At 51.4% G+C, this 22,283-nt stretch overlaps 10 protein-coding genes across 10 annotated transcripts in view; 6 read left to right on the forward strand and 4 right to left on the reverse strand.

Annotated features, from left to right (window-relative positions):
• Positions 1-638: 638 nt before the first annotated feature.
• PADG_12053 (uncharacterized protein) lies at positions 639-898 on the reverse strand (the record flags this gene model as incomplete). The annotated part of the gene is made up of 2 exons (XM_010763619.1): positions 639-706; positions 766-898. The coding sequence occupies 2 exons, from the start codon at positions 896-898 to the stop codon at positions 639-641; spliced, it is 201 nt and encodes a 66-aa protein (XP_010761921.1).
• Positions 899-1,672: 774 nt separating this feature from the next.
• Positions 1,673-4,017, forward strand: PADG_06198 (uncharacterized protein; the record flags this gene model as incomplete). Its single annotated transcript, XM_010763343.1, has 3 exons — positions 1,673-1,810; positions 1,881-2,499; positions 2,552-4,017. 3 exons carry the CDS (start codon positions 1,673-1,675, stop codon positions 4,015-4,017), a joined length of 2,223 nt encoding a protein of 740 aa, XP_010761645.1.
• Positions 4,018-5,239: 1,222 nt separating this feature from the next.
• Positions 5,240-7,528, reverse strand: PADG_06199 (uncharacterized protein; the record flags this gene model as incomplete). The annotated part of the gene is made up of 6 exons (XM_010763344.1): positions 5,240-6,175; positions 6,238-6,320; positions 6,372-6,599; positions 6,668-7,031; positions 7,099-7,273; positions 7,374-7,528. The coding sequence occupies 6 exons, from the start codon at positions 7,526-7,528 to the stop codon at positions 5,240-5,242; spliced, it is 1,941 nt and encodes a 646-aa protein (XP_010761646.1).
• Positions 7,529-8,268: 740 nt separating this feature from the next.
• On the forward strand, positions 8,269-8,565 carry PADG_12054 (uncharacterized protein; the record flags this gene model as incomplete). The annotated part of the gene is made up of 1 exon (XM_010763620.1): positions 8,269-8,565. One exon carries the CDS (start codon positions 8,269-8,271, stop codon positions 8,563-8,565), a length of 297 nt encoding a protein of 98 aa, XP_010761922.1.
• A 205-nt stretch (positions 8,566-8,770) lies between these two features.
• On the forward strand, positions 8,771-10,282 carry PADG_12055 (uncharacterized protein; the record flags this gene model as incomplete). The annotated part of the gene is made up of 3 exons (XM_010763621.1): positions 8,771-9,022; positions 9,100-9,294; positions 9,386-10,282. 3 exons carry the CDS (start codon positions 8,771-8,773, stop codon positions 10,280-10,282), a joined length of 1,344 nt encoding a protein of 447 aa, XP_010761923.1.
• A 277-nt stretch (positions 10,283-10,559) lies between these two features.
• PADG_06201 (uncharacterized protein) lies at positions 10,560-11,817 on the reverse strand (the record flags this gene model as incomplete). The annotated part of the gene is made up of 5 exons (XM_010763504.1): positions 10,560-10,718; positions 10,809-10,865; positions 10,985-11,345; positions 11,502-11,677; positions 11,809-11,817. 5 exons carry the CDS (start codon positions 11,815-11,817, stop codon positions 10,560-10,562), a joined length of 762 nt encoding a protein of 253 aa, XP_010761806.1.
• A 754-nt stretch (positions 11,818-12,571) lies between these two features.
• PADG_06202 (uncharacterized protein) lies at positions 12,572-13,806 on the forward strand (the record flags this gene model as incomplete). The annotated part of the gene is made up of 4 exons (XM_010763505.1): positions 12,572-12,677; positions 12,791-13,368; positions 13,442-13,545; positions 13,653-13,806. 4 exons carry the CDS (start codon positions 12,572-12,574, stop codon positions 13,804-13,806), a joined length of 942 nt encoding a protein of 313 aa, XP_010761807.1.
• Positions 13,807-15,086: 1,280 nt separating this feature from the next.
• On the forward strand, positions 15,087-17,220 carry PADG_06204 (uncharacterized protein; the record flags this gene model as incomplete). Its single annotated transcript, XM_010763506.1, has 6 exons — positions 15,087-15,143; positions 15,295-15,940; positions 16,099-16,234; positions 16,338-16,484; positions 16,598-16,925; positions 17,143-17,220. The coding sequence occupies 6 exons, from the start codon at positions 15,087-15,089 to the stop codon at positions 17,218-17,220; spliced, it is 1,392 nt and encodes a 463-aa protein (XP_010761808.1).
• A 388-nt stretch (positions 17,221-17,608) lies between these two features.
• PADG_06205 (uncharacterized protein) lies at positions 17,609-19,415 on the reverse strand (the record flags this gene model as incomplete). The annotated part of the gene is made up of 4 exons (XM_010763345.1): positions 17,609-18,400; positions 18,493-18,880; positions 18,943-18,968; positions 19,035-19,415. 4 exons carry the CDS (start codon positions 19,413-19,415, stop codon positions 17,609-17,611), a joined length of 1,587 nt encoding a protein of 528 aa, XP_010761647.1.
• Positions 19,416-20,022: 607 nt separating this feature from the next.
• The window catches only part of PADG_12056 (replication factor C subunit 4), a gene marked incomplete at both ends in the record, with an annotated part of 5,599 nt that continues 3,338 nt past the window's right edge, over positions 20,023-22,283 (forward strand). Inside the window, 5 exons of the mRNA XM_010763622.1 lie at positions 20,023-20,111; positions 20,193-20,413; positions 20,474-20,573; positions 20,659-21,081; positions 21,163-21,324. Coding sequence (XP_010761924.1) covers positions 20,023-20,111; positions 20,193-20,413; positions 20,474-20,573; positions 20,659-21,081; positions 21,163-21,324 — 995 coding nt within the window. The remainder of the gene's footprint in view (positions 20,112-20,192; positions 20,414-20,473; positions 20,574-20,658; positions 21,082-21,162; positions 21,325-22,283) is intronic.

The following is a 22,283-nucleotide window of genomic DNA, read 5'->3' on the forward strand; positions in this document are numbered from 1 at the left end:
CCATGAACACACTGAGCAAAGAAAATGAAAAAAGAACGAAAGAAAAAGAGGGGGGGGTTGGGGGGGGGGGAGGAGGATTATTGCTCCGGGCTTAATCCAATGCGATCCGGATCAATCGGAAACATATTGAAAGTAAGACAGCTAAACAAGACTCATGTGCGTAATCCAAATGGAGGCTGACGTACTGCACGTATGGCCCCAGCCAAATACGCCCCCCCCCCCCCCTCCGCTGCGTCTGACAACCCCATTCACCCCACGTTCTGAGCAGTCAAGGACGCCACCTAGGACGGTCCGGACCCTCCAGAATGTCTGATTTAGAAGCGAAAGGCCACACTGATAGCAAAGGGCGGGCTCAGAGAGCTGAACAAATGACGTGGATCAGATTATGCAAGACGCAATGGCAAGTAAGTGCTGTCCATTTTACCTGGTGGGACACCGCCGTAAAACACATCATAGAGGAGTATTGGACCCGGGACCAAATTGCGGAAATATTCTGCTGCCCGAGGAAGAAAGATGACGTCTCCTTCATGAAGATAGGGAGGGCCATTTCATCGTTGGCGCAAAGGAGGCCCCTGCATTTGTTGTTCGAGAACGCTGCTGTGAAGAATTGCCTGCTCCTAGTCCAGTTCCAGTCCTCATCAAGAGAGGTCTTCTGAAGACCATGCTTTTCTAGTGATCGAGGCCTCCGCCTGGATCTCCTGAAAATCTGCTTTAGGCTTTAGGCTTCAGCGTTGGCGAACGACTGCTTCACCAGCTACAGCCAACCTAAAAACTCAATTGCTTTCTGGTACGAACTATGCGCCGTGTTCGCCTTGTCGCGCTTCATCTCCACATCCCCGCGTTTTACCCATGTCTTGACATAATGGGGATCAAGTAGGGCCGCCCGCATCTGTTGCATCTTTGGGTGCTTCTCCGTAATTTCCTAAATGATATAACACGCGGCTGCTCTGCCCCAGAAGAACACAGCGTTTATAGATGGTCAATATCGATGGCGTTCGAGTACAGATCGATCGTCATGAAATCGTTCCTTTCCGCTGCCTCGGAAAGGGCAGTGGCAAGCACGAACCTCCGTTGCCAACTTTGCCGGCTGCTCGTATCATGCATGAATTTAGAATACCTGAAATGCTATAAGCAAGCTCCGTTTGCAGCACCTCATCAGTAGGTACGGTAAATATTGGTGGTGTTAGCTGGCATATGTATGTAGTTTAGGGCGACTTTCACGCCATCAAATTCAAACCTGCATGTCAGTCAGTCATGGAGGATCATAATCCCATTCCCCAAAACCCTCCATGTGACGCTCTTTGGCAAAGATCTAGAGGCTCTTTCAACGTATCTCCTCCCATTTTTGATCTTGAAGACACAAAAAGGCCACAATAGGCCGCCAATGGGCCGGTGCAGTTTCTCGTCAGACATGGCGACCTCCAGTGCCATTTTGTGTGGATTCGGCTGAGACGGAAGGATGCCAGGATTGCACGTCAAAGGTTCTCGGGAGCCCAGATGCGCTAACAGCTCATCGTCTTTTCCTCTGCTGTTTTCACACGTATTAAAAGCAGCTCGTTAGCTTCGACCTCTGCGGGGTCCAACTGCATTGCTCTGGCCCGCCCCGCCGCTCGAAGAAAACTCGGACTTGTTCGCATGACAGCAGTCAGTCAGTAATTCCCCTCTCCACTCTATGATCTCTCCGGAACAGGAACGCGCTTTTGATGAAGTCATGTCCTCAGTCGGTGCCCCGGAGACATCATCGATATCACTGGTGGTATCGAGATTCGAAGATGACAGGCCTAGCACGAATGCTGGTTTACCTGGTGGGGTGCAGTCCCTTTACTAAGTTATATGGGTCGTTGCTGAATAATAGTTCGTTCCCCTCTCATCCATCATAGGCAGACCCGAACACAGCATCCCCCGACCTCTGTTTTGTATGCCGTCATCTCGACTTTGAACATGTTGGATTTCACAATTCCTCAGAATACTCGAGTAACAACTATTCATTTCAGAGAGAATTCCCTTCTCTGTGGAGCAGCTCCAGCACCTGCACGTTTTGCAAGAAGATTGTTAGCATTATCACGCACTGGATTGCCAACTACCCAGGGACGAGTTCATTAGATGTCTCCAAGTGCCACGTCGCTGTGAACCTCGAAACGGACTGGCATACGGTTGCTCGAGAGAATGAAGGAGGATGCACCACGGTCGATGAGAAGGCGTATTCTGATCGGATTAGAATACACTGCTCCGTTCCAAAACTTGGCACAGGGGGTGAAGCTGGGCAGTCACAGTTTCTGACATTCTTTTTACAGAAATATGATGAGCATCAGCCATATGCTGGGCGTAAGAGGTCCGCAGTCGCGGATTTGAGCCTATTCAAGGGATGGAAAAGGATGTGCCAAGTGGAACACGGGACGAAATGCAGTCAAATATTTAAAGGGATACCAAAGATCAGACCCCGCGTTATCGATGTAGATCAACGGTGCTTGGTTTTTGCCGAAGAAGATGAGCAATGGGGTCTGTTTAAGCTATGTCTGGGGGCAAGCAAAAACTCTTCGACTCACGAAAGATAATCTCCAAGCTTTCTCAATTCCAGGGTCCCTTGGAACGGGTGTTCTTCCAGATAGCATCGAAGACGCTGTTCAGGTCACAAAAGGGCTGGGGGAACCGTACCTCTGGATTGACAGCCTTTGCATAATACAAGACGACGAGCAGGATAAGGCAGCTTTCATCTCGAGAATGGATTCGATCTATGCTTTAGCGGTTGTCGTCATCGTCTCCTCCACCTGCGTCGACGCCAACTCTTGCCTTCCAGGGGTTAGATCTGGTTCACGACGTCAAGAACAAGAACCGTTCCAGATCAAAGACGTTACGTTGGTGCGCTCCCTCGATCCCGTCCTCGGTGTCAAGGTTGATCTGCGCACGGGACGTGCCGCGGGATATCTAGGGGAGACTGTTTGGGACACACGGGCTTGGACTCTGCAAGAGAGGTTTCTCGCGTCTAGAGCCCTAGTTTTCACAGCAGACCAAGTCTTCTGGGAATGTGAAGAGGCATTCTGGTGCGAAGATAGCTTTCGTGAGGTCTCCAACCTATCTCCAGACCCCCACCGTACAAGTCTTTGCGGAGGAGAACTAAATCTTTCGTGGAATTCTGACATCCCGACATTTGATCATTTCTATCGGGTGCTCTTGGAAGAATACTCCGGTCGCGCCCTGACATTCGATAGTGATGGGCTGAATGCTTTCAGCGGTATCATACGAGCCTTTGAGAGGTCCATGGGGGAGGAATTTTTCATGGGTATGCCGACTGCCTACCTAGAATCCGCCCTTGCATGGGGTCACCGTACCCACAAATTGAGACGGAGACGTGGTGTGCAGGCGCCGGGACTCACCCCGGATACCGGCAGCCAGTTTCCGAGCTGGTCGTGGGTTGGTTGGACCAGTGATGGAAAGACCAAACTCGCCAACCAAAACCTAGCCGCCGAAGGTCTAGGTATAAGGTTCTACCGTGTCTCCGACAAAGGGAAGAGAACTACAGAACTAAAGCAGGCTACGAGGTTCAACCGCGAGGTCGATTTGCTTGCTGAAGGCTCCAACCTCGCCTGTCGCTCATCCCGACCATACCAAATCTCCATCGATCACCTGCCCAAGGACCACTCGGTTAATTTAAGCTCAATGCTCGGCTTCTGGACCGCGTCTGCCGTCCTGAGCATGGTGAGGTGGTCTGGCGACGGCAACGCCACGTCTGACAATCAGGAAATGGCCCTCTCCCAACGCCCCGGTAGCAAAATCCAAGTGCTCTGGTCCCATATCGCACCATCCTTAAAACCCGGGGATAGAGTTGAGATCATTGCCGTCGCCCAAAACAGAGGGAGCTGGGACTCCGGCCATAGTGACAATGGGGCGATAGGGGTTATGGTAATCTCCTGGGACGCCGGGGGTGTAATTGCTAGCCGTGAAGGATTTGCGTGGATGGCGATTCGGGAGTGGACGGCGTTAAGAGGTCGTAGATGGAAGCTGATTACTCTGGGCTAAAATTATCGCAGTGGGTCATAGCCAGAGGACAGGGCCAAAAGTTCTTTTCTTACGGCCCACAGGTCGTGGCTGTTTATTATTACTTTTGAACCGGTTTCAAGTCGTTCGTTTACAAGAGGGACTTTTCGGATTCTTATATTGCACACAGTCAGGTCATTTAAAGAAAGACCATGAAATTCTTTTCTTCTCAAGCAACAGCTCGATCTTGGGATCTCCGTCCGTCTGCCCTCCTGTTTCAGTGGCAAGAAGACGTGAAATGAATTGCACCGGCTAACTAATCCAGAGTGACTTGTCGACCGAAAATCCCACCCTTCGTCCCACCGCCCGTTTCGCTATTCCAGAGCCTCTGGATCAAAAGGATCGATCAGACCGAGGCGAACAATTAAGCTGGATTGTGCTTGATTAAGCATCCCCACCCAACCCTTTTCGCCTGTAGGCAGCATAGGAAGAACGAACTAGCATCCTGCAAGCAAAAGAATTAGGTATCACATCGGTAGTTAACTAACTAGCAACCGGTCCATTGCCGTAGTCTCTCTATTGTCGTCCCAACTGCTGGCATCGGTAGGTATTTCCAACCAACAAACTTCCTTCGGGTATCTAGTGCTGGCGTCTAGCTGACTGACTCTTTTAACTTGGGGCAGGAAATAAGCTCAACCTGCCGTGGGATCTGCGGGTAACTAGGTTAGTTAAAGCGTTAAGCTTCGCCGGATCTGGAGGTTAATTACAGTTCGAACGTTGGTTTGGAAGTTGGGGGCCCACGGATTAAGATTAAGAAAGATCCAGATTAAGGTTAGGGTTCGGGTTAGCTAAAATATCTCATCGAGAACAATAGAGTTGGAAGATGTGTGAGGCATGAGTTTGGACGTAGTTTTCATAGAATAGCACAACTACAGGTTTTTCGGGGCCGAATGTTAAAACCATGTGTGCAGCTTGTAGCCATGAACTCTGTTCCTTTTCTTTACTCTCAACGTTTACTTGACGCTCTTTTGCATTGTGAATATTGTAAAACAAAAAAAGTCAACGTCCGAGAGAATGCAAATCTTCGCGGTACGTTAAAAGATCAACAATTAGATTAGAAAACTAGCATATATCATCCTCACACGCATCAGGTGTGTACTGTATGTCAAAACCACACAAAAACTCGAATCGAAAATTCCAAGATCTAAATGCCATATCATCGAATCCCCCCACCTCAAAATCCAACCTGTAAAACCTGCTCAACTTACCCTTTCAAAAAGCCCCCATAATACGTTTCCAACCACTCTGCAGCCTTCCTCCCACTCTCTACCCCTTTGGCTCCAATATCGTCCCACCTCGCAATGCTCCCGACATAGCCATCGGGACGGACATTGACAATCACCACAGTATTGTCGGTGACATCTCCCAGCCATTTCTTAGTACATCCTCCGCCGGACATGACATCGTCGAGGTAAACAGTCCACCGACTCGCCTGCAAAAGAGGCGGAAGAGAGCTGAGCTCCGCGTCGCATTTCGCCGTCCGTGTCACAAGCGCATACGTGAACAGTTTAGACAGGGGGGTATATCGACCCAGTTGCTCGTATTTGTCCATCGGCGCCACGGGGGGCGGGGTCGCAGCATACGACTTGTTAGCACGGGCGGTGGCTCGGGAGAGAAGTGATGATGGCGCTTGGATGCAGTCACAGAGGCTGTCTAGGAAGCCAGCGGCGGTTGGCAAACTAGGGGCGAACATGTAAATGCGGAACTGGCTTAGGAGGGGGATGTCGAGCTGGATGTCGACCGGGTTCGCGTCCATGAAGCGGGAGACTCTGGCGGGGGTCAGGAGGGCGCCCGGTTTCAGGAGATTCACCGATGAGCCCGAGGGGAGTGGTGTTGTTGAGTCCTCCACTTGATTGAGGATATTGGGTGAGTATTCTGCTCCGACGCCGGAGATGAAGCGGATGTTCTCGTCGAAGTTGCGGGAGAGGGCCTCGTCGCCTTCGGCGAACGCCTTGACGTGTTCTGCGTCGAAGTTGATGAGGTCTTGAGCAATTTTCTTGCGTTCCTCCTCGTACGTGGCGAGGAGGGAGCGCGGGGCTAGATCCCGGGCTACGAGGTTTAGCTTCCAGGCGAGGTTGAAGCTGTCGTGCATGCTGGTGTTTGCACCTTGGGCGGCGAGGGCGGAATGACAGTGGCCAGCCTGTGACTTGTGTGTTGGAACCGATGCGGGGACAGGGGGGTGTTCTGCAACAGCAAACTTACATCTCCTGCAATGAATATCTGTAGCTCAGCGTCTGCAAAGTGATTGGCAACGCGCTGGCTGACGACGTAGTTACCAAACCATTCTGTAGCTCGTTAGAACTTCATATTTCCCAAAAATGTTGGGGAGTGCTGACCTATGGACTTCCATTCCAGGGTGTATGGTGCCATCGCCTCTCTAGCTCTGCTCATGACATATTCCGGCGTAGCAAGGGACTTGTCCATCCGACTCCCTTCCTTCGAGCTCAATTCGACGTAAAGACGGGTCATATTGCGTTCTCTTGGAATCCAAAGAATGGAGCCAGCGTGATGGGTGCGGACAGCAACTTTGCTCCACAGGTCGGGGAAATCGGTTTCAATAACGCCTGTGTTTATGTCCATCCTGATTAGCCCGGCATGTTATTAACAACCAGACACACGGAACCCCCATTACCGTCGAGCACTCCCCAGGATGCGTTAGTCATTTCTCCAATTAACTTTGCTTCAGGGATAAACGGCCTGACCAGCGACCGGGCTCCGTCGCACCCCACGAGGTAATCTGCTTGCAACACCCGAGGGGCCTTCGTTGCGGGGTCCCTAAAGACCACGTCGATTCTCCCATCTGCAGTCGATCTGGAACATTCCATGAACGGGCTGCTGCGTGTGACAGAGAACCTGCGCTCCTCCATGTCTTGGATCAGAACATCTTCAATCATCCCCTGGTGGGCGAGCAGGATGTACGGATCTAACGCTCCGACATGGGCTGGATAATGGATCTTGCGACCCGTCCGCTGAAGAGGCTTGTCCGCTGTAGATTCCTTGATGGTTGATGTTAGGGCGCGCCTCGCCAACATACATAGATATCTGGACACACGCAGAGCTTACCCAGAACGATATATCGTAGACCTTGACGCCTTTTCTCAGAAGGTCGTCCGCGAGTCTGAGCTGTTTGAGGGTCTCGATGGTCTTGGGCTGGATTCCATCGGCTTTTCCCGTCGACGTCTTGTCCGACCTATCATCGAGAAGCGTGGTTTTAATTCCGTATCGCACCAGGTTTTCACTGCCTTGCACAAGTTAGCGCAAACAAAGCAGTTAAAAATAAATGTAAAACAAAGAAATCCCAAGGAAGCACCACAAAATACAGCATAGCATCAACGTACGCGAGCATCAGACCAGATGGGCCAGCTCCCACCACGGCCACGGTGGTGGATGTCTGGGGAGCTGGCCGCCCATTGAGGTCCGCGGATCCCTCCTTATCAGCACTGGGGCCCATCTTGCGCTTCTTCGGGTCGCTCTGGGAGTGAGATCTTTTCATGGTGGGAGAGAGCAAGCTGTGCGGTTCTTCCAGCGAAATATGCAGAGCAGGCCGGCAGTGGCGACGACACACCACATGACACGCTCCGAGCGGGTCGCTTATTCCTTGAATCGCTCTGCCCAGGTCTCGCTCACTCTGTGGTTTCTTCGGGCGTATGACAGCGCCACCACCGAATTTTCCGCCGTCCGGGCAACAGTGCTGGGTGCGGGTGCGGGTGTGGTCTGTATATACGGGCGGGTGCGTGGGTGCGTGGGTGTTGCCAGCCCTGTTGTTGGTTGTTGTCGGGGCCCGTGGCCCCTCCCGGAGTCTCTCTCCGTCCCGGGGGCCAGCACCCAACTTCCAGGGGTCGAGGGGGCTCAGCACTCTTGGCACCTCCGGTTAAAGCTCCCCCCATCTTTGGCGACAGCCAACGGCCAAGCACAAGGATATTTCCAACCCCGTAACGTCGAGCGGTAATACCAGAACCAAACCCGGTAACTATTGCCCCACTGTTGCTGCGTGCTGTTGTTACGTCCCGAGCCGAATGGCCGACTACTACGGGGGAGAGCTGCCAGTGGCGGGGCGCATGTTGACAAGCAATTGAGCTGAAGAAGGCGGGGAAGAATAGACATATCTAATCGAAAAGAAACAAGGGGAATATAGGCCAAAACAGCTAAATCGGCTTACTGGAGCCCAGAAAAACTACTACTACTACTACTACTACTACTACTACTACTACTACTACTACTACTACTCCCAGAATGCCCGGTCTCGAACCATGGCAGAAGATCGTTGCAGAGAAGAGATCGCTCCGAGAACAGGCTTTGCAGCCCTACTTCGTGGATGGTATTCATCTCAGGCCTGAGAGAGTGGCCAGTGTTGCGGATAGATCGCGCATCGAGCCCCGTGAAGCTCAGTCAATCACGGAAATCGACAGTGTTGAGCAGCTGCATGGCCGCCTCTGCCGGGGCGAATTGACTGCGACAGATGTCACGCTTGCATACATCAAGAGGTTGGATAGCTCCTATACCGGCTCCTCCTTGTCACCTTTGCATTGAAGAAAACGAAAAGAAATAAAGAAAGAAAGAAAGAAAGAAAGATAAAGAAGTTTGTTCCTAATTCATCTACGCCAGAATCACAGAGCCACGGTGGCACATCAACTGGTTAGTTTGTCCATGGTGGATCTCCTCCAGTTCCCTGCGCTGATAGAATCGCCGAACGAGCGGGACGATTTGGCCATAGACGAATGCTATTACCGAAGTCATGTTCGATGAAGCGCTCAAGCAAGCCCGGGAGCTCGACCGATCTTTCAAAGAAACCGGCAAGGTCAAGGGTCCCCTCCATGGCATCCCCGTTTCCTTGAAAGATCAGTTCAACGTCAGGGGCTTCGACACCACTCTGGGGTATGTCGGCCGCTCCTTTTCGCCCGCAGCGGAAGATGCAACTCTGGTCCAGATTTTGAAGAGCCTCGGGGCTATCATGATCGCAAAGACGAACTTGCCTCAGAGTATTATGGTGCGTACCGCCAGTGCAATTGGCCCCCGTCGTTCTCTCAACAAACCAAGACCTCACGCTCACAACCCAATAAACAGTGGTGCGAAACCGAAAACCCGCTTTTCGGCTTGACGGTGAACCCGCGAAACTCCAAGTTCACCCCAGGCGGCTCGTCGGGCGGAGAGAGCGCCCTGCTTGCTCTCCACGCATCGATTTTGGGATTCGGGACGGATATCGGCGGCAGCATCCGCATCCCTCAGCACATGCTCGGCCTGTATGGGCTAAAACCGAGTGTACGTTCGTTCACCAAGAAACATATTCTCCACACACACACACACACACACACACGTGTATATTTGTGTCCTGTTTTAACATCACCACCAGAGCGCGCGTCTGCCATACCACGGCATCCCCGTCTCGACAGAGGGCCAAGAACACGTCCCCTCCTCCGTCGGGCCCATGACCCGCGACCTCTCCTCGCTGATCTACATAAGCAAGCACCTCGCCAACTCGCAACCCTGGCACCTGGACCCACGCTGCTCGCCCCTCCCCTGGCGCGACGAAGTCTTCCAGGAAATCCAATCCCGCCCGCTCGCCATCGGCCTCATCGTCGACGACGGCGTTGTCAAGGTCCACCCGCCCATCGAGCGTGCCTTGCGCGAACTCTCCGCAAAACTGCAAGCGGCCGGGCACGAAATCGTTCCCTGGAACGCAGACGGGCACCAGGAATGCATCGAGATCATGGATGCATTTTACACCGCAGACGGCGGCGAGGATATCCGCCGCGATGTCCGCGCTGCGGGGGAGCCGTTCATACCGCACGTCGAGAAACTGGTGAATAAGGGGAGCCCGATCTCCGTCTACGAGTACTGGCAGCTGAACCGGCGCAAGTGGGCTGCGCAGAAGCGGTATCTGGACAAATGGAATGGGGCCCGCGCGCCGCTATCCGGTCGGGCCGTGGATGTCCTGCTTGCACCGACGATGCCGCATGTTTCTGTCCCGCATCGGTGCTGCCGATGGGTTGGATATACCAAGGTGTGGAATTTCTTGGACTATTCGGCGCTGACGTTTCCTGCCGGTGAGGTTTGCGCCAAGAGGGATGGGCTTCCCAAGACACCGTATCAACCGCGGAATGCGCTCGATGAATGGAACTGGGGGCTCTATGACCTGGAAGCGATGGCCGGGCATCCGGTTAATTTGCAGATCGTGGCGAGGAAGCTGGAGGAAGAGAAGGTCCTGGGCGCTGCGGTGGTCATCGAGAAAGTCATGCGCGGGTTATAGATCTGCACTTTATTTCTGCACTTTTATTTCTGCACTTATAGTTCTGCACTTAAATAGTTCTGCACTTTACATTTAAATCTCCATCCGCATCGCCCTAACGATGTGGTTTTAATGAGGATAAGAGAAACCATTACGTAGTTAAATATTGAACTTAGAAAAGCCACGAAAGAAGAACTCCTCATGCTCTGGCTGCACTGTCCACGCTACGGATTTCGTATACTTGTCTGTGAAGCCCATATCCCCATGCCACTGGAGCTATCTCCTATCTCCAAACCAACTACCACTTCGTAACCCCTCCATCAACGCAGATATCTTGACCCGTCATATACGAACTGGCATCGCTTGCCAAGAACACGCAGGCACCCATGATATCATCGGGTTCCGCCAGCCGGTGGTTCATGATGTCGGTCTTCCATTTCTCAACGAGGTGAGGGAACTGTTTGTTGGAAGGGCGGATCAGTTAAACTGTTCCACAGCCATTTCTGCATTGAACATGGCGCACACAGTCAGGATAGGTATAACTCACAGCGGCAGTCATCTCTGTCCGTACGTATCCAGGGGACACCGAATTTACTCTGATTCCCTGTTTAAAAAAACTCAGCCATCCACCCAAGAAACCAATCCGAAGGAAAGGAAAGAAAGGGAAAAAAAAAAAAAAAAAAAAAAAAAAAAAAGAAAAGAAAAGAAAAGAAAAGAAAATACATAAGGCACCAGCTCCTTCGCGATAGCGGGACACATGGCCCGAACCGCCCCCTTGGTCCCGCAATACGCCGAGCTATTCTGGTCCTTAATAGCCATGTAGCTCGCAATGCTCGCAACCAGCACGATGCTGCCGCACTTGGTCCCGTTGGCAATCATCTGTTTAGCCGCCAGCTGCGCCGTGAAAAACAGGCCCATAACGTTGGTCGACAGAAGCTCCTGGTGGGCTTCGTAGGTGTATTCCAGGAACGTGAGATGTCGGTTGATGCCGGCGCAGGGAACGCAGATGTCCAGCTTATTCTCGAATTCTTTACTGAATTGGGCGAAGCCGTTCTCTAACGACGACTTGGAACTTACGTCTACTCTTTTTATGTATATGGATTTATTTTTCCCGGGCAAAGGGGCGTTAGTGTGTGGTTTTTCTTCCTCATAAGCTCATCGCTTTTCTCTTTTCTTTTCTTTTCTGTCTTCTTAATCTTCTTCTCTGGGTATCGACGGCAGCAGATTGGTTATCCCTTACTTGTAGAATGCAGTTTTGACGCCGTGTTTACTGGCGATGCGGTGGAAGCCTTCAATCGGGTCTATGATGTCGAACACCGCAACGTCTGCGCCGGCTTCAGCGAGGCCCTCCGCGAACGCAAGACCGCATCCCCGAGCGCCCCCTGTCACCAGAGCCGTTCGACCTTTGAGAGAGAACTGAGTTTGGATTAGTCTTCATGCATTTCGGTCTTGCAGAACCCCGGGGGGGGGGGGGTTGGCAAGAATGCATGCCGTTGTGCGGGCTACGGTGAACTTTCTCGCTGACGAGGGCGGGAGAAGCTGCTTACCCGGGACATCTTGTAGCCAGGCGCCAACAGCGAACGGCGGCGTTTTGGTAAAAAGCGGTTGACGGTGTTTTCCCGGGGGTTTGGAATGCTTGCAAAATGCTCAGATTGCTAGAATAGTCAAATGCTGCTGTTTTCTGTCCCTCTGAGGGTGGAGATGTGCTTGAACAGCGACAGTCGCTGCCAGGAAAACTCTCGCTTAGTTAGTTAATCAACAGTTAAACTAGTTAAGTTAACGATAATCCTACAACATTGGCAATTTCTCCACTGCTACAGGTTTGGAACTACAAACTCCACAGTTGCCAGAGGTAGGGGTTTAAGTCGCCCGCACGGCAACGTTTCAGCCTATCCATGCCCATTCCCCTTCCCATTGAGGTGAGTAACTATGTGGCCGCCCTGTAAACTGGTATGGGGCGGGGGCGCGCAAATCAGCGGAAAGTTAGTTGCCCCCCCCACTTCTCCCCACAGCGCTGCTCGCCGCAAGCGCAAGCCTGCTTTGCCGGCTCCTTTTCTCCGCAAGAAGCAAGTTCCACGATTGCTGCTGGAGGGGGCAAACTCATTAACCCCGCACCTGCGCTTAATCTTGCGGCATCCTCCTTGCAACTTGTAGCATCCTCCGTGCAGTTGCTCTTGTGGGTTGTCATTGGAACCTATACCTTCTCTCGAACCATCCATCCTCTGTTCTCTAAGCAGTAACTAGATCTGTACATACGATATCCAGCACACTCCCCATACGCACGCAACAACAACAACAACAACAACAACAATGGGGAAAAAGCGAGTTCTTGTCAGCTACGGTGTCGACATTGACGCAGTTGCCGGTTGGCTAGGGTCATACGGCGGCGAAGACAGCACCAATGACATTAGTCGAGGTAAGTAATAGAATACAAGAAGTCTATCGCATTCTACATCCTGCGGGCATATACAGTTCTATTGGCGTATACACACTCATGCAGCCTTTGTCTAATGCGCCTCTCCCTCTCAGGTTTATGGGCGGGCACCATCGGCGTGCGCCGCCTCCTCAAGCTCTTCGAAAAATACAACATCAAAGCCACCTGGTTCATCCCCGGGCACTCCCTGGAGACGTTCCCGGAGGAATGCGCCATGGTGCGCGATGCAGGGCACGAAATCGGCCTGCACGGGTACTCGCACGAGAATCCCTCCGACATGACACAGGAACAGCAGCGCGACGTGCTCGACAAGACCTATCGTCTGCTGACAAATTTCTGCGGCAAGCCGCCGCGCGGCACCGTTGCGCCCTGGTGGGAGACCAGCGCCGAGGGCACAGATCTCCTGCTCAACTATGGCATCGAGTACGACCATTCGATGGGGCACCATGACTGCCAGATGTACTGGTTGCGCACAGGGGATACGTGGACGAAGATCGACTATAATAAGAAGGCTAAGGACTGGATGAAACCGTTGGTCAAGGGGCAGGTGACGGGGCTTGTGGAGATTCCGGGCAGTTGGTATATCGATGATTTGCCGCCGATGATGTTTATCAAGAATGCGCCCAACAGTCACGGGTGGACGAATCCGAGGGATGTTGAAGAGATCTGGAAGGTGAGTGTATATATATATATTCTTTTGTCGTTCCCCTATCTTTGGTTCTAATCAAAAACGAACTCCCAAATAGGACCATTTTGACTATTTCTACCGCGAATACGACGAGTTCATATTCCCGATGACAATCCACCCGGACGTCTCCGGACGTCCGCATGTTCTCCTCATGCATGAACGGTATGTTTATTCCATCATCATCATCATCATCATCACCATCATCACCCCCCTCCCCACGGTCTGTCTCCATGGGCCCAGAACTGAGAACATACGGTGTTTCACTGCAGCATTATCGAACACATCAACAAGCACGAGGGGGTCGAATGGGTGACCTTCGAGCAAATGGCGGATGATTTCAAGCGCAAGAACCCGGTGCCGGCAGGGGCGAAGATGCCAGCCCCGCGGGGAGCAATCTTGAAGACACCGCCGTTGAATCAGTAGCTTTTTTTTTTGAGACATCACTCCGCGGGAAGCAATCTTGAAGACACCGCTGCTGAATCAGTAGCTTTTTGGAGACATCATTCCGCGGGAGGGCTCCACTGGCTGTCAGCGATGTGGTGATGATCCCTGAACAGAATGGCTCCGAATCGCGGGAGGCGTCTGCTCCGGCCAAAGATTTGACGTAGATAGCAGTTAGTTCTATTGAGACAAACAGAGCTTGCGTACCACGAAACTCCCCTTGCCAGCTGAATGATTGTAATGGCTCCCGTATCATGCTGAAAGCTCTATATAAACACCATATCGTAACCCGCAGTCCAACCTGCCTGAAACCACATCGTAGACCCGGCACAAATCATCTTTATACCTCGAAGTTGACGTAATCGGCTCCTGGCTGGGGCTTCCCAACTAGTTACTAACCAACTTGGGTTAGGCAAACAGCAACCCCACTCCTTGGCCCCAGCCTTTCGCCCGCATTACGACAGTACGATACATACCATACAAGTACGGCCTGAACCTATACCAGCCAGGTTGTTGTGTGCTGGCCCCCACCCCCACTTTGCGCACGCCGAACACCCCCCCAACCAACCTCCCCTAACAACAGGCGGTCCCAGGCCCGCAGTTTAGGGCTGGCTCCGGCGCTTGGGCGCTGGGCGTTGGGCGCTGGGCGCTGGGCGTTGGGCGTTGGGCGTTGCAGGCCTGCCGTTTCCCCGGCCCAGCCAGGCGCCTGCTGCGGTGCGGGTGGCTTCCAGGCAAGAGATCGGATCTCCTTTTTGGGGTGGGGCCAAGATGCGGGATGCGCCTGTTGCTGCTGGGTCCTGTGAAGGCCTCTCTGTTCATAATAATTGCGTGCTGGCTGGCTGTTTGCGCCCGGGCAAAATGTGCCGCGGACGAATGGGCAGAAGAGCGAGAAAGGAATAGGAGATTCAGGCGCTTCTTCAACGCATCATCCCTCCCGCTTTCTTTCTCTTTTGTTGGTGGTACCAAGAGCTTGTCCGGCAGTTTCCAAGGACGCGGGTTCTTTTCCCAGGTAACTAGCTAGCTAGCTATTTGTTTTTTGCTTGCGTGTTCGGGCGTTCAGCGACGGTGATTGTCGTTCCTCTCTCTCTATATATAAGACTGTTGCTGCCACAGGTTAGCATCGCAGAGGGGCGAATTACGGAGGCCCCAAATAGGTCTCCTGATTTAAATAGAAGCTGGTGAAGGTGCCCCCGGGTTCCTTTACGGTCTTGATCATTTCTTGTTGCCGACTGTTTCATTCTACCTGTCTGGATTCTCCCACCATGTGTCCCATACCGGTCAAACAAGTACAACCCCGCGACGACTCGTGTAAACTCAAGGTTTCTCTTCTCCCTCCCCTCATTCCTTGTATTCAGAAAAGAAAAGAAAAGAAAAGAAAAGAAAAGAAAAGAAAAGAAAAGAAAAAAGATAAGAAAAGAAAAGAAAGAAAAGACAAAAAGGGAATAGACACGTCTAACAGGTCCCTCCCAGGTCGTAGTCGTCGGTGCCGGACTCGGGGGTCTCGGAGCAGCCATCGGCGCCCTCCTGGCCGGCCACGCCGTCACCGTCCTCGAAGCCGCACCCCAAATCGCAGAAGTAGGCGCCGGTATCCAAGTGCTCCCCAACAGCTCCCGCGTCTTGACCTCTTGGGGCCTTAGGGAAAGACTCTCCCACCATGCCACCTGGCCGCGCCAATGCAACTTCCGCGGCTGGAAGGGCGAAATCATCTCCTCTATGGACTTCCACGAATCCCAGTCCCAGTTCCCCGGCACCTGGTATGGGGATTTCCACCGCGCGTCGCTCCATGCCTGTCTCATGGAGCGCGTTGCGGAGCTGGGCGGCGCCATGCGGTGCAATGCGAAAGTCGTCGATGTGGTTGTGAGCGCGGACGGCGCGACGGCGACCGCTGTCATGGAGGATGGGAGCCGGGAGCAGGCGGACTTGCTGGTGGGTGCGGACGGCGTTTTCAGTCGGTTGTCCGAGATCATGTTGGGGAGGGAAAATCCGCCGAAGAAGACGGGGGATCTGGCGTATAGACTGCTCTTGTCGACGGAGAAGATGCTGAAGGACCCTGAGCTGAGGCATTTCGTAGAGGAGCCGCAGGTTAACTACTGGCTGGGCCCGGATGCGCATGCCGGTGAGTTCAACTAAAGGGGTCCCCTTTTCTGTTTATTTTTATTTTTATTGTCATTATTATTATTATTGTTATTATTGTTATTATTGTTATTGTTATTTAAGTTTTGCTGCTGTCATGGTTTGGGGATAAAAGGCTCTGTACATTGACATGTCTGGCAGTGAACTACGTCCTACGAGGAGGCAAGCTCTTCAATATGGTTCTCCTGGTGCCAGATGACATACCCGACGATGGGGCCTCAACAGTGGAAGGCAATGTGGAAGAAATGTGTGCAGCGTTTAGGGGCTGGGATCCGAGGTACGCATACAACCAATTGTCCAATTCAATCGAATGCGTTCGGTTTTCCCAATGTATGGAAAGTATATGCACCCATCTAACCTTGACTGGTAAATCCCTACAGAATCGAAAAGCTCCTCAAGCTCTGCAAATCCGTCTATAAATGGCGCCTGTGCTACCGCCTAGGCGAACACGACTGGACCCATCCATCCGGCTCCTGGACTCTGCTGGGAGACGCTGTCCATGCAACTCTCCCATATCTGGCATCCGGGTATGTTTGCAGCCTTCAAATGAAAAGAAAATGAAAAGGAAAAGAAATTTTTAAAAAGAAAAAGCCCAAAAGAAGACAGAAAGTAAAAGGGAAGAGGCTAACCTACCCCATAGCGCCGGCATGGCCTTCGAAGACGGCTGCGTGCTAGGCGAATGTCTCTCCCGCCTACCCAACGCCCCCAACACCGATAAAAAGTCCACCTCCTTCCTCGCGGAGAAACGTCATGCGCTCGCAGTCTATGAAACGTGTAGAAAGTCACGCACGCAAATGGTCGTTCAGCGCGGCAACGTGCAGCAGTATCTGTACCATTTGCATGATGGGCCGGAGCGGGACGAGCGGGATCGGAAGATGCGCATGGTGCCCACGGAGGAAGGGGAGGCGTTGGCGTGGAGGGATCCGGGGCTTGCGCCGAAGCTGCTGGGCTACCAGTGCGAGAAGGATGTGAGTTTGTTCATGTTCATTCCCTTACCCTCTTTTCCTTTTTTTCTGTGTTTCGATGGTCGTCTTGGAGGGGGGAAAGAGGTTGATTATTATTTGTGGGCCGGCTGGGTTTTTTTTTTTTTTTTTTTTTTTTTTTTTTTTTTTAATATGTTAATTAACCCTCCGAGATGGTAAAGCAGTTTGACTGACAGGAATCTTGCATTTCGAATCTTCACAGGTCGCTGAGCACTGGAATACTGTTCCCGTTCCCTCGCTGCACGCCACGAGTCAGACACCGGAGGCGTCAAGGCTTTGAGAATCACGAGTGTCGGAGACACAATAGAGGGATCGAAGGAGCGCGGGAGGCGGTTGGACTTGGGGATTTTTTTTTAATAGTTAGAGCAATATTAACGACGTAAAAGACTTATTTTCTGCATCTAGGTATAGGTATTCGGCATCTCGAGGGACAACAAGTGAACTTTTGTTTGGTCCTACGACCTCTTATTACGCAGTGTTTGATTTAATGCAGATTATAGAGAAATAGTAATATGAGTGTTATGATTGTATATGCTGGAAATAATTAATGCAGACTGTTTTAGTACATGAATATATACTATAGTAAGTCTTCAAAAAGAACAAAAGGACATCTATCTAACTCACCAGGAAAATGATATGGAAATTGAAATTCTTTCCTTCAGTCTCCCTTAACTTCTCTCTTCGCACAGCCCCTTAACCTTCGCAGCCCTCTCTCCAACCAATTCATCAAAATACCCCAACAACTTCTCAGCAGGGACCATATCCAATACGCCCAACTCGGGACTCGAGCTCGTCAAAACCCGTCCCCCAAAAAGCACGCGGACAACATAGCTTCCAATCCCACAATTCCCATCTCCCCGGGTAGTAGCAGCATTGCGAGAACCTTCTCCCTCCGTTTCCAGTTTCCGGTAGAGCTCAAAAACCACCTCCGCCCCCATCCCGGGCCAAACCATAACATCAACCTGCAAAACCGACAAGACCCTTGACAAACTCCCATCATGCGCAACATTGTGTCTGTAAATCCTCCCCCCATCGTTCCCCGCAATCTGGTCGCGGATATGCTGCGCCAGCTCCGCGATGAAAACACCCATGCTACCCGCGCTCGCCGCCAGTGAAGTCGGCGCGTCACGGTAGATGTACGAGTACTCAAACTCGCCGAGGCGGAAGATGCTGTCCGCGTCGGCCTGGGATACGCATTTGCTGCTGTCCGAGAGCGAGCAGGGGAGTGGCTTGGAGTGGCAGAGGCGTGCGGAGAGGTTATCGAAGTAGTGATCGACGTCCTGGTGCCAGTCTTGTGCGTCGGGGGAGACGCCGGAGATGCTGTCTAGGTAGGCGAGCAGGGGAGCGGAGAGAGTCAGGTGTTTGGACCAGGAAGTGTTTGGGGTGATTCTAGCGGCTGAGAAGAGGTTTCTAGAGCGGGGGCAGAGGTATTTGGGTTCAAGGGAGTCGATGGATGGGGACTATTTCTGTTGTCAGTGTACCCTCTCTCGATCTCTCCATTTTCCTTTGAAATTGAGAAAAGAGGTATTTCAGGGGTAATGCTGCCGCTCACTTCGACCGCGAGTGGAACGGCATGTTCGGAGTTGTACATGCCGTTTATGACCATGCTGGCAACTTGGCTGGTGATGACATTGCTAGTCACTCGAAACGATAACTTTTCAAGATCGAGCTGTGAAGGAAGGAAATGAAGCAGGTCGTGATACACGCCGTAGATGTCACGGCCATGCTGCCACGAGTCGTCGAGACCTTCTCTGGTGATCTGCGGGAATGTGCAGGTGCCTTTAAAACCGAAGGCTCTGAAGGGGTTTATTGGGTTCTCAAACACGTCCCAGTACGTCTGGGCGCTGGAATGGCCAGACACGGGCTGGCCGAAGTGGAATAAGCCTTCATCGTTGCAATGCCATTCATACGATTCTACAGGAAAGGAATTGGAGGCATAACTATGCTTTTTGGTCAGCGCACCACACATCCATACGTTACATGATATTACAACAATACTTACACAGTCCGCTTGTGATGTCTGTGCATCTAATGCTCGAACATGTTAATCACGTCCGCTTGATCCTTTCAGATAGAAATATCGACTGATCATACCACTTCAACATATTGGAGCTTGTACTCCTTCGAAGGTATTCCATACTCTGTCTTGCGGACATGGGGCATGTTGCACAAATTGTATATCCCGTACTGGGCATCTGGGGTCTTGGAAGAGTTGAAAATGAAGCCATAAACACCAGTCATGTTCATCAGGCTATCAACATTATTGATCGCCGTGGATTTGGGAGGGTACCATGACACATCAACTGCCTCCGAATGCTGCGTCGCAAGCACAGAGAGAAAGGGAAACCAGGATGATAGTCGAAGAACACCCGCGTTTATCACCATATTGATGGCCCCCCGCAGAGAATAATCGAGGACGATAAAAATTAAAAGAATGGAGACGTATAGCCAGCTGGAAGAGGAAATGAAGGCCATTGTCAGCTCTTATATTGTCCCGACCGAAGTAGATACTGCCGAATAGATACGGGAACAGGTTCGACAGAAGGCCAGAAGATTGGTCAGATTCCACTCTTGCTGTGAAGAAAGATGACGTAGATTTCAAGCGATTGACAAGACGATAGATTTGAGCTATACTTCTTATGATGCAACGCTGACGGTTCTCAGACGATGATCATATTAACTATGTTGATGTATCTTCATCCAATGATGAGGGCGCCATGAGATGCACGTGCTGTAATTCAGCAATGCATATGGCTAGATGTATGCAGTAGATGCATAACATATATATATATATGAGTAAGAGGGTAAATAAGTTTTAAAGCAGACCATGCACCGTTATAAGCTGCTCGGTATAAGTTGAGGTTGATCCAAATCCAACTGCGAAGCGTCAGGAGGAAGATGGTCAAAAGCCCTAATTTCCGCTTTGGGAGGATACCTAAATCTTATCGCGATAAGGGTTTCATACTCACGTGATCCCTGACGCGCTGGGATAAATTGATCGATCACCTCAAACCCCGCGTCAAAGAGAGAGAATAAACAGTATTTCTGGAAATAGCAGCTAGATTTAACATTAACTCCCATCATGGACAAGCCAGAATCATCATCAGCTGCTGCAAAAAGAGGACTTCAGGAAAACCTCGCTGGAGCCCCGCCAGACTACGAATTGCCCTGGTAAGAGTCGAATCCAATAGGAGGGGCCGAATATGGCCCATGAACAATTGAAAATCGAATGGGGCTAACTCTATCATTCAGGGTTGAGAAATACCGGCCTGTCTATCTAGACGACATCGTCGGCAACACAGAAACTATTGAGCGGCTGAAGATTATTGCCCGAGATGGCAATATGCCCCATGTAATCATCTCCGGCATGCCAGGCATCGGGAAGACTACGTCAATTCTCTGTCTGGCGCGACAGATGTTGGGTGATTCATACAAGGAAGCTGTTTTAGAGCTCAATGCCAGTGATGAGAGAGGTATGGCGACCCCTATTTTTCTCAGCAGCGTCGAGCGTACCCTTACGTACCTGCTCGCAGGTATCGACGTCGTTAGAAACCGAATAAAGGGCTTCGCGCAGAAAAAAGTCACACTTCCGCCAGGACGACACAAGTTGGTCATCCTCGACGAGGCGGATAGGTATGTACTGTTCCCTCACCCTCGCCCTTTTCGATTCCGCTTCGTCATATTTACTCACCCTCCTTCCCCGTCCATGCAATAATAGCATGACATCCGGCGCCCAGCAAGCCCTCCGTCGAACCATGGAGATATATTCCACAACCACCCGCTTCGCATTCGCCTGCAATCAGTCGAATAAAATCATCGAACCCCTGCAATCCCGCTGTGCCATCCTGCGCTATGCGCGCCTCACGGACGCCCAAATCCTCAAGAGACTCACGCAAATCTGCCAAGCGGAGAACGTCAAGCATTCTGAAGACGGGATTGCGGCGTTGATATTCAGCGCGGAGGGAGATATGCGGCAGGCCATTAACAACCTACAGAGTACGTGGGCTGGGTTCGGGTTCGTGAGCGGCGATAACGTCTTTCGCGTCGTCGATAGTCCGCATCCGATTAAGGTGCAGGCGATGATCAAGGCGTGTTGGGAGGGGAATATAGATGCGGCTTTGGATACGCTGAATGAGCTATGGTATGTTCTACAGAAGTATTGGCTGCAAAACGCAAAATCAAACATTTTCGACTTGACATTGACAACGAATCATGGGGACAGGGATCTCGGCTACTCCTCACACGACATCATCAGCACAATGTTCCGTGTGACGAAGACGATCCCAACGCTCTCCGAGCATGCCAAGCTTGAATTCATCAAGGAAATCGGATTCGCCCACATGCGGATATTGGAAGGGGTGCAAACGCTCGTGCAGCTCAGCGGGTGCGTGGCAAAGCTGTGCCGGATCAACATGAAGCCTGAGAGTTTTGTCCCGTCAAAACAATAAACTAACGGCCAATGTAACAAACCTTGTTGAAAATGGCGAAGAAAGAGGAAACCCACTACCACCATTGAGTGATTGATGAGTGGGAATTTCGGGTGGCCGTCGACGGCCACGAATTGATGAGCCAAACCGATAACCACTCTGGTGACTATAATGTTGCTACATCTTACAGCGTTGGAGCGGCATAACTCAAATTCAGCATTTGAGGTGTGAAGCACAAAACCAACGAAATCATGGCAGTAATGAGAATACCCTTTTTTTTTTTTTTTTTTATTCGGGAACAATTAGGCCTTCCGGTAGCACAAAACACACGAGTGAACACCATCAAATCGGATGGCGAGGCACGTAGGACAGAGCGCTAGTTATATCGGCAACCAAAGGGAGAGCAGGACAATCGTAACGACTTCTTGTTAAACACGCAAGCTGACCACCCTCTCGTTTCTCCCTCCCTCTCCCCGCAAAGCATGTTCCTAGCTGCCCGCATTTGCGCTCGTTATAAGCTTCAGTCGCGACCGGAGAAGAGGTAATAGTTGGGTTAATAAAATGCTCTGTATGGAGTTCTGTACACAACATACGTACATCCCTAGCTACACAGAGCGTAAGGAGGATGGACAGGCGAAATGGGTTTATTCTCCTTTATTGGTTCGGTCCACCTTTCAACAAGGATCGACCGTAGTTAGTTAGTTAACTACACCACCCCCCCCCCCCCCCCCCCCCGGGATGCTATTCCCGGTGATATCTTTGTTATGGAATGTTCCCGCCTCCTTTGCTACTCCTATTATATGTACTTTCCCTTTTTTTTTTTTTTTTTCTTATGTGTGTGGAAATTAATTAATTATAATATAATCAGATTTAAAAGGGGAATTTCGAGGCTTCGATCAAAGCTCAGCTTTAATGA

This window comes from Paracoccidioides brasiliensis (genome assembly GCF_000150735.1).
Source record: "Paracoccidioides brasiliensis Pb18 unplaced genomic scaffold supercont2.8, whole genome shotgun sequence".
Lineage (NCBI taxonomy): Eukaryota > Fungi > Ascomycota > Eurotiomycetes > Onygenales > Ajellomycetaceae > Paracoccidioides > Paracoccidioides brasiliensis.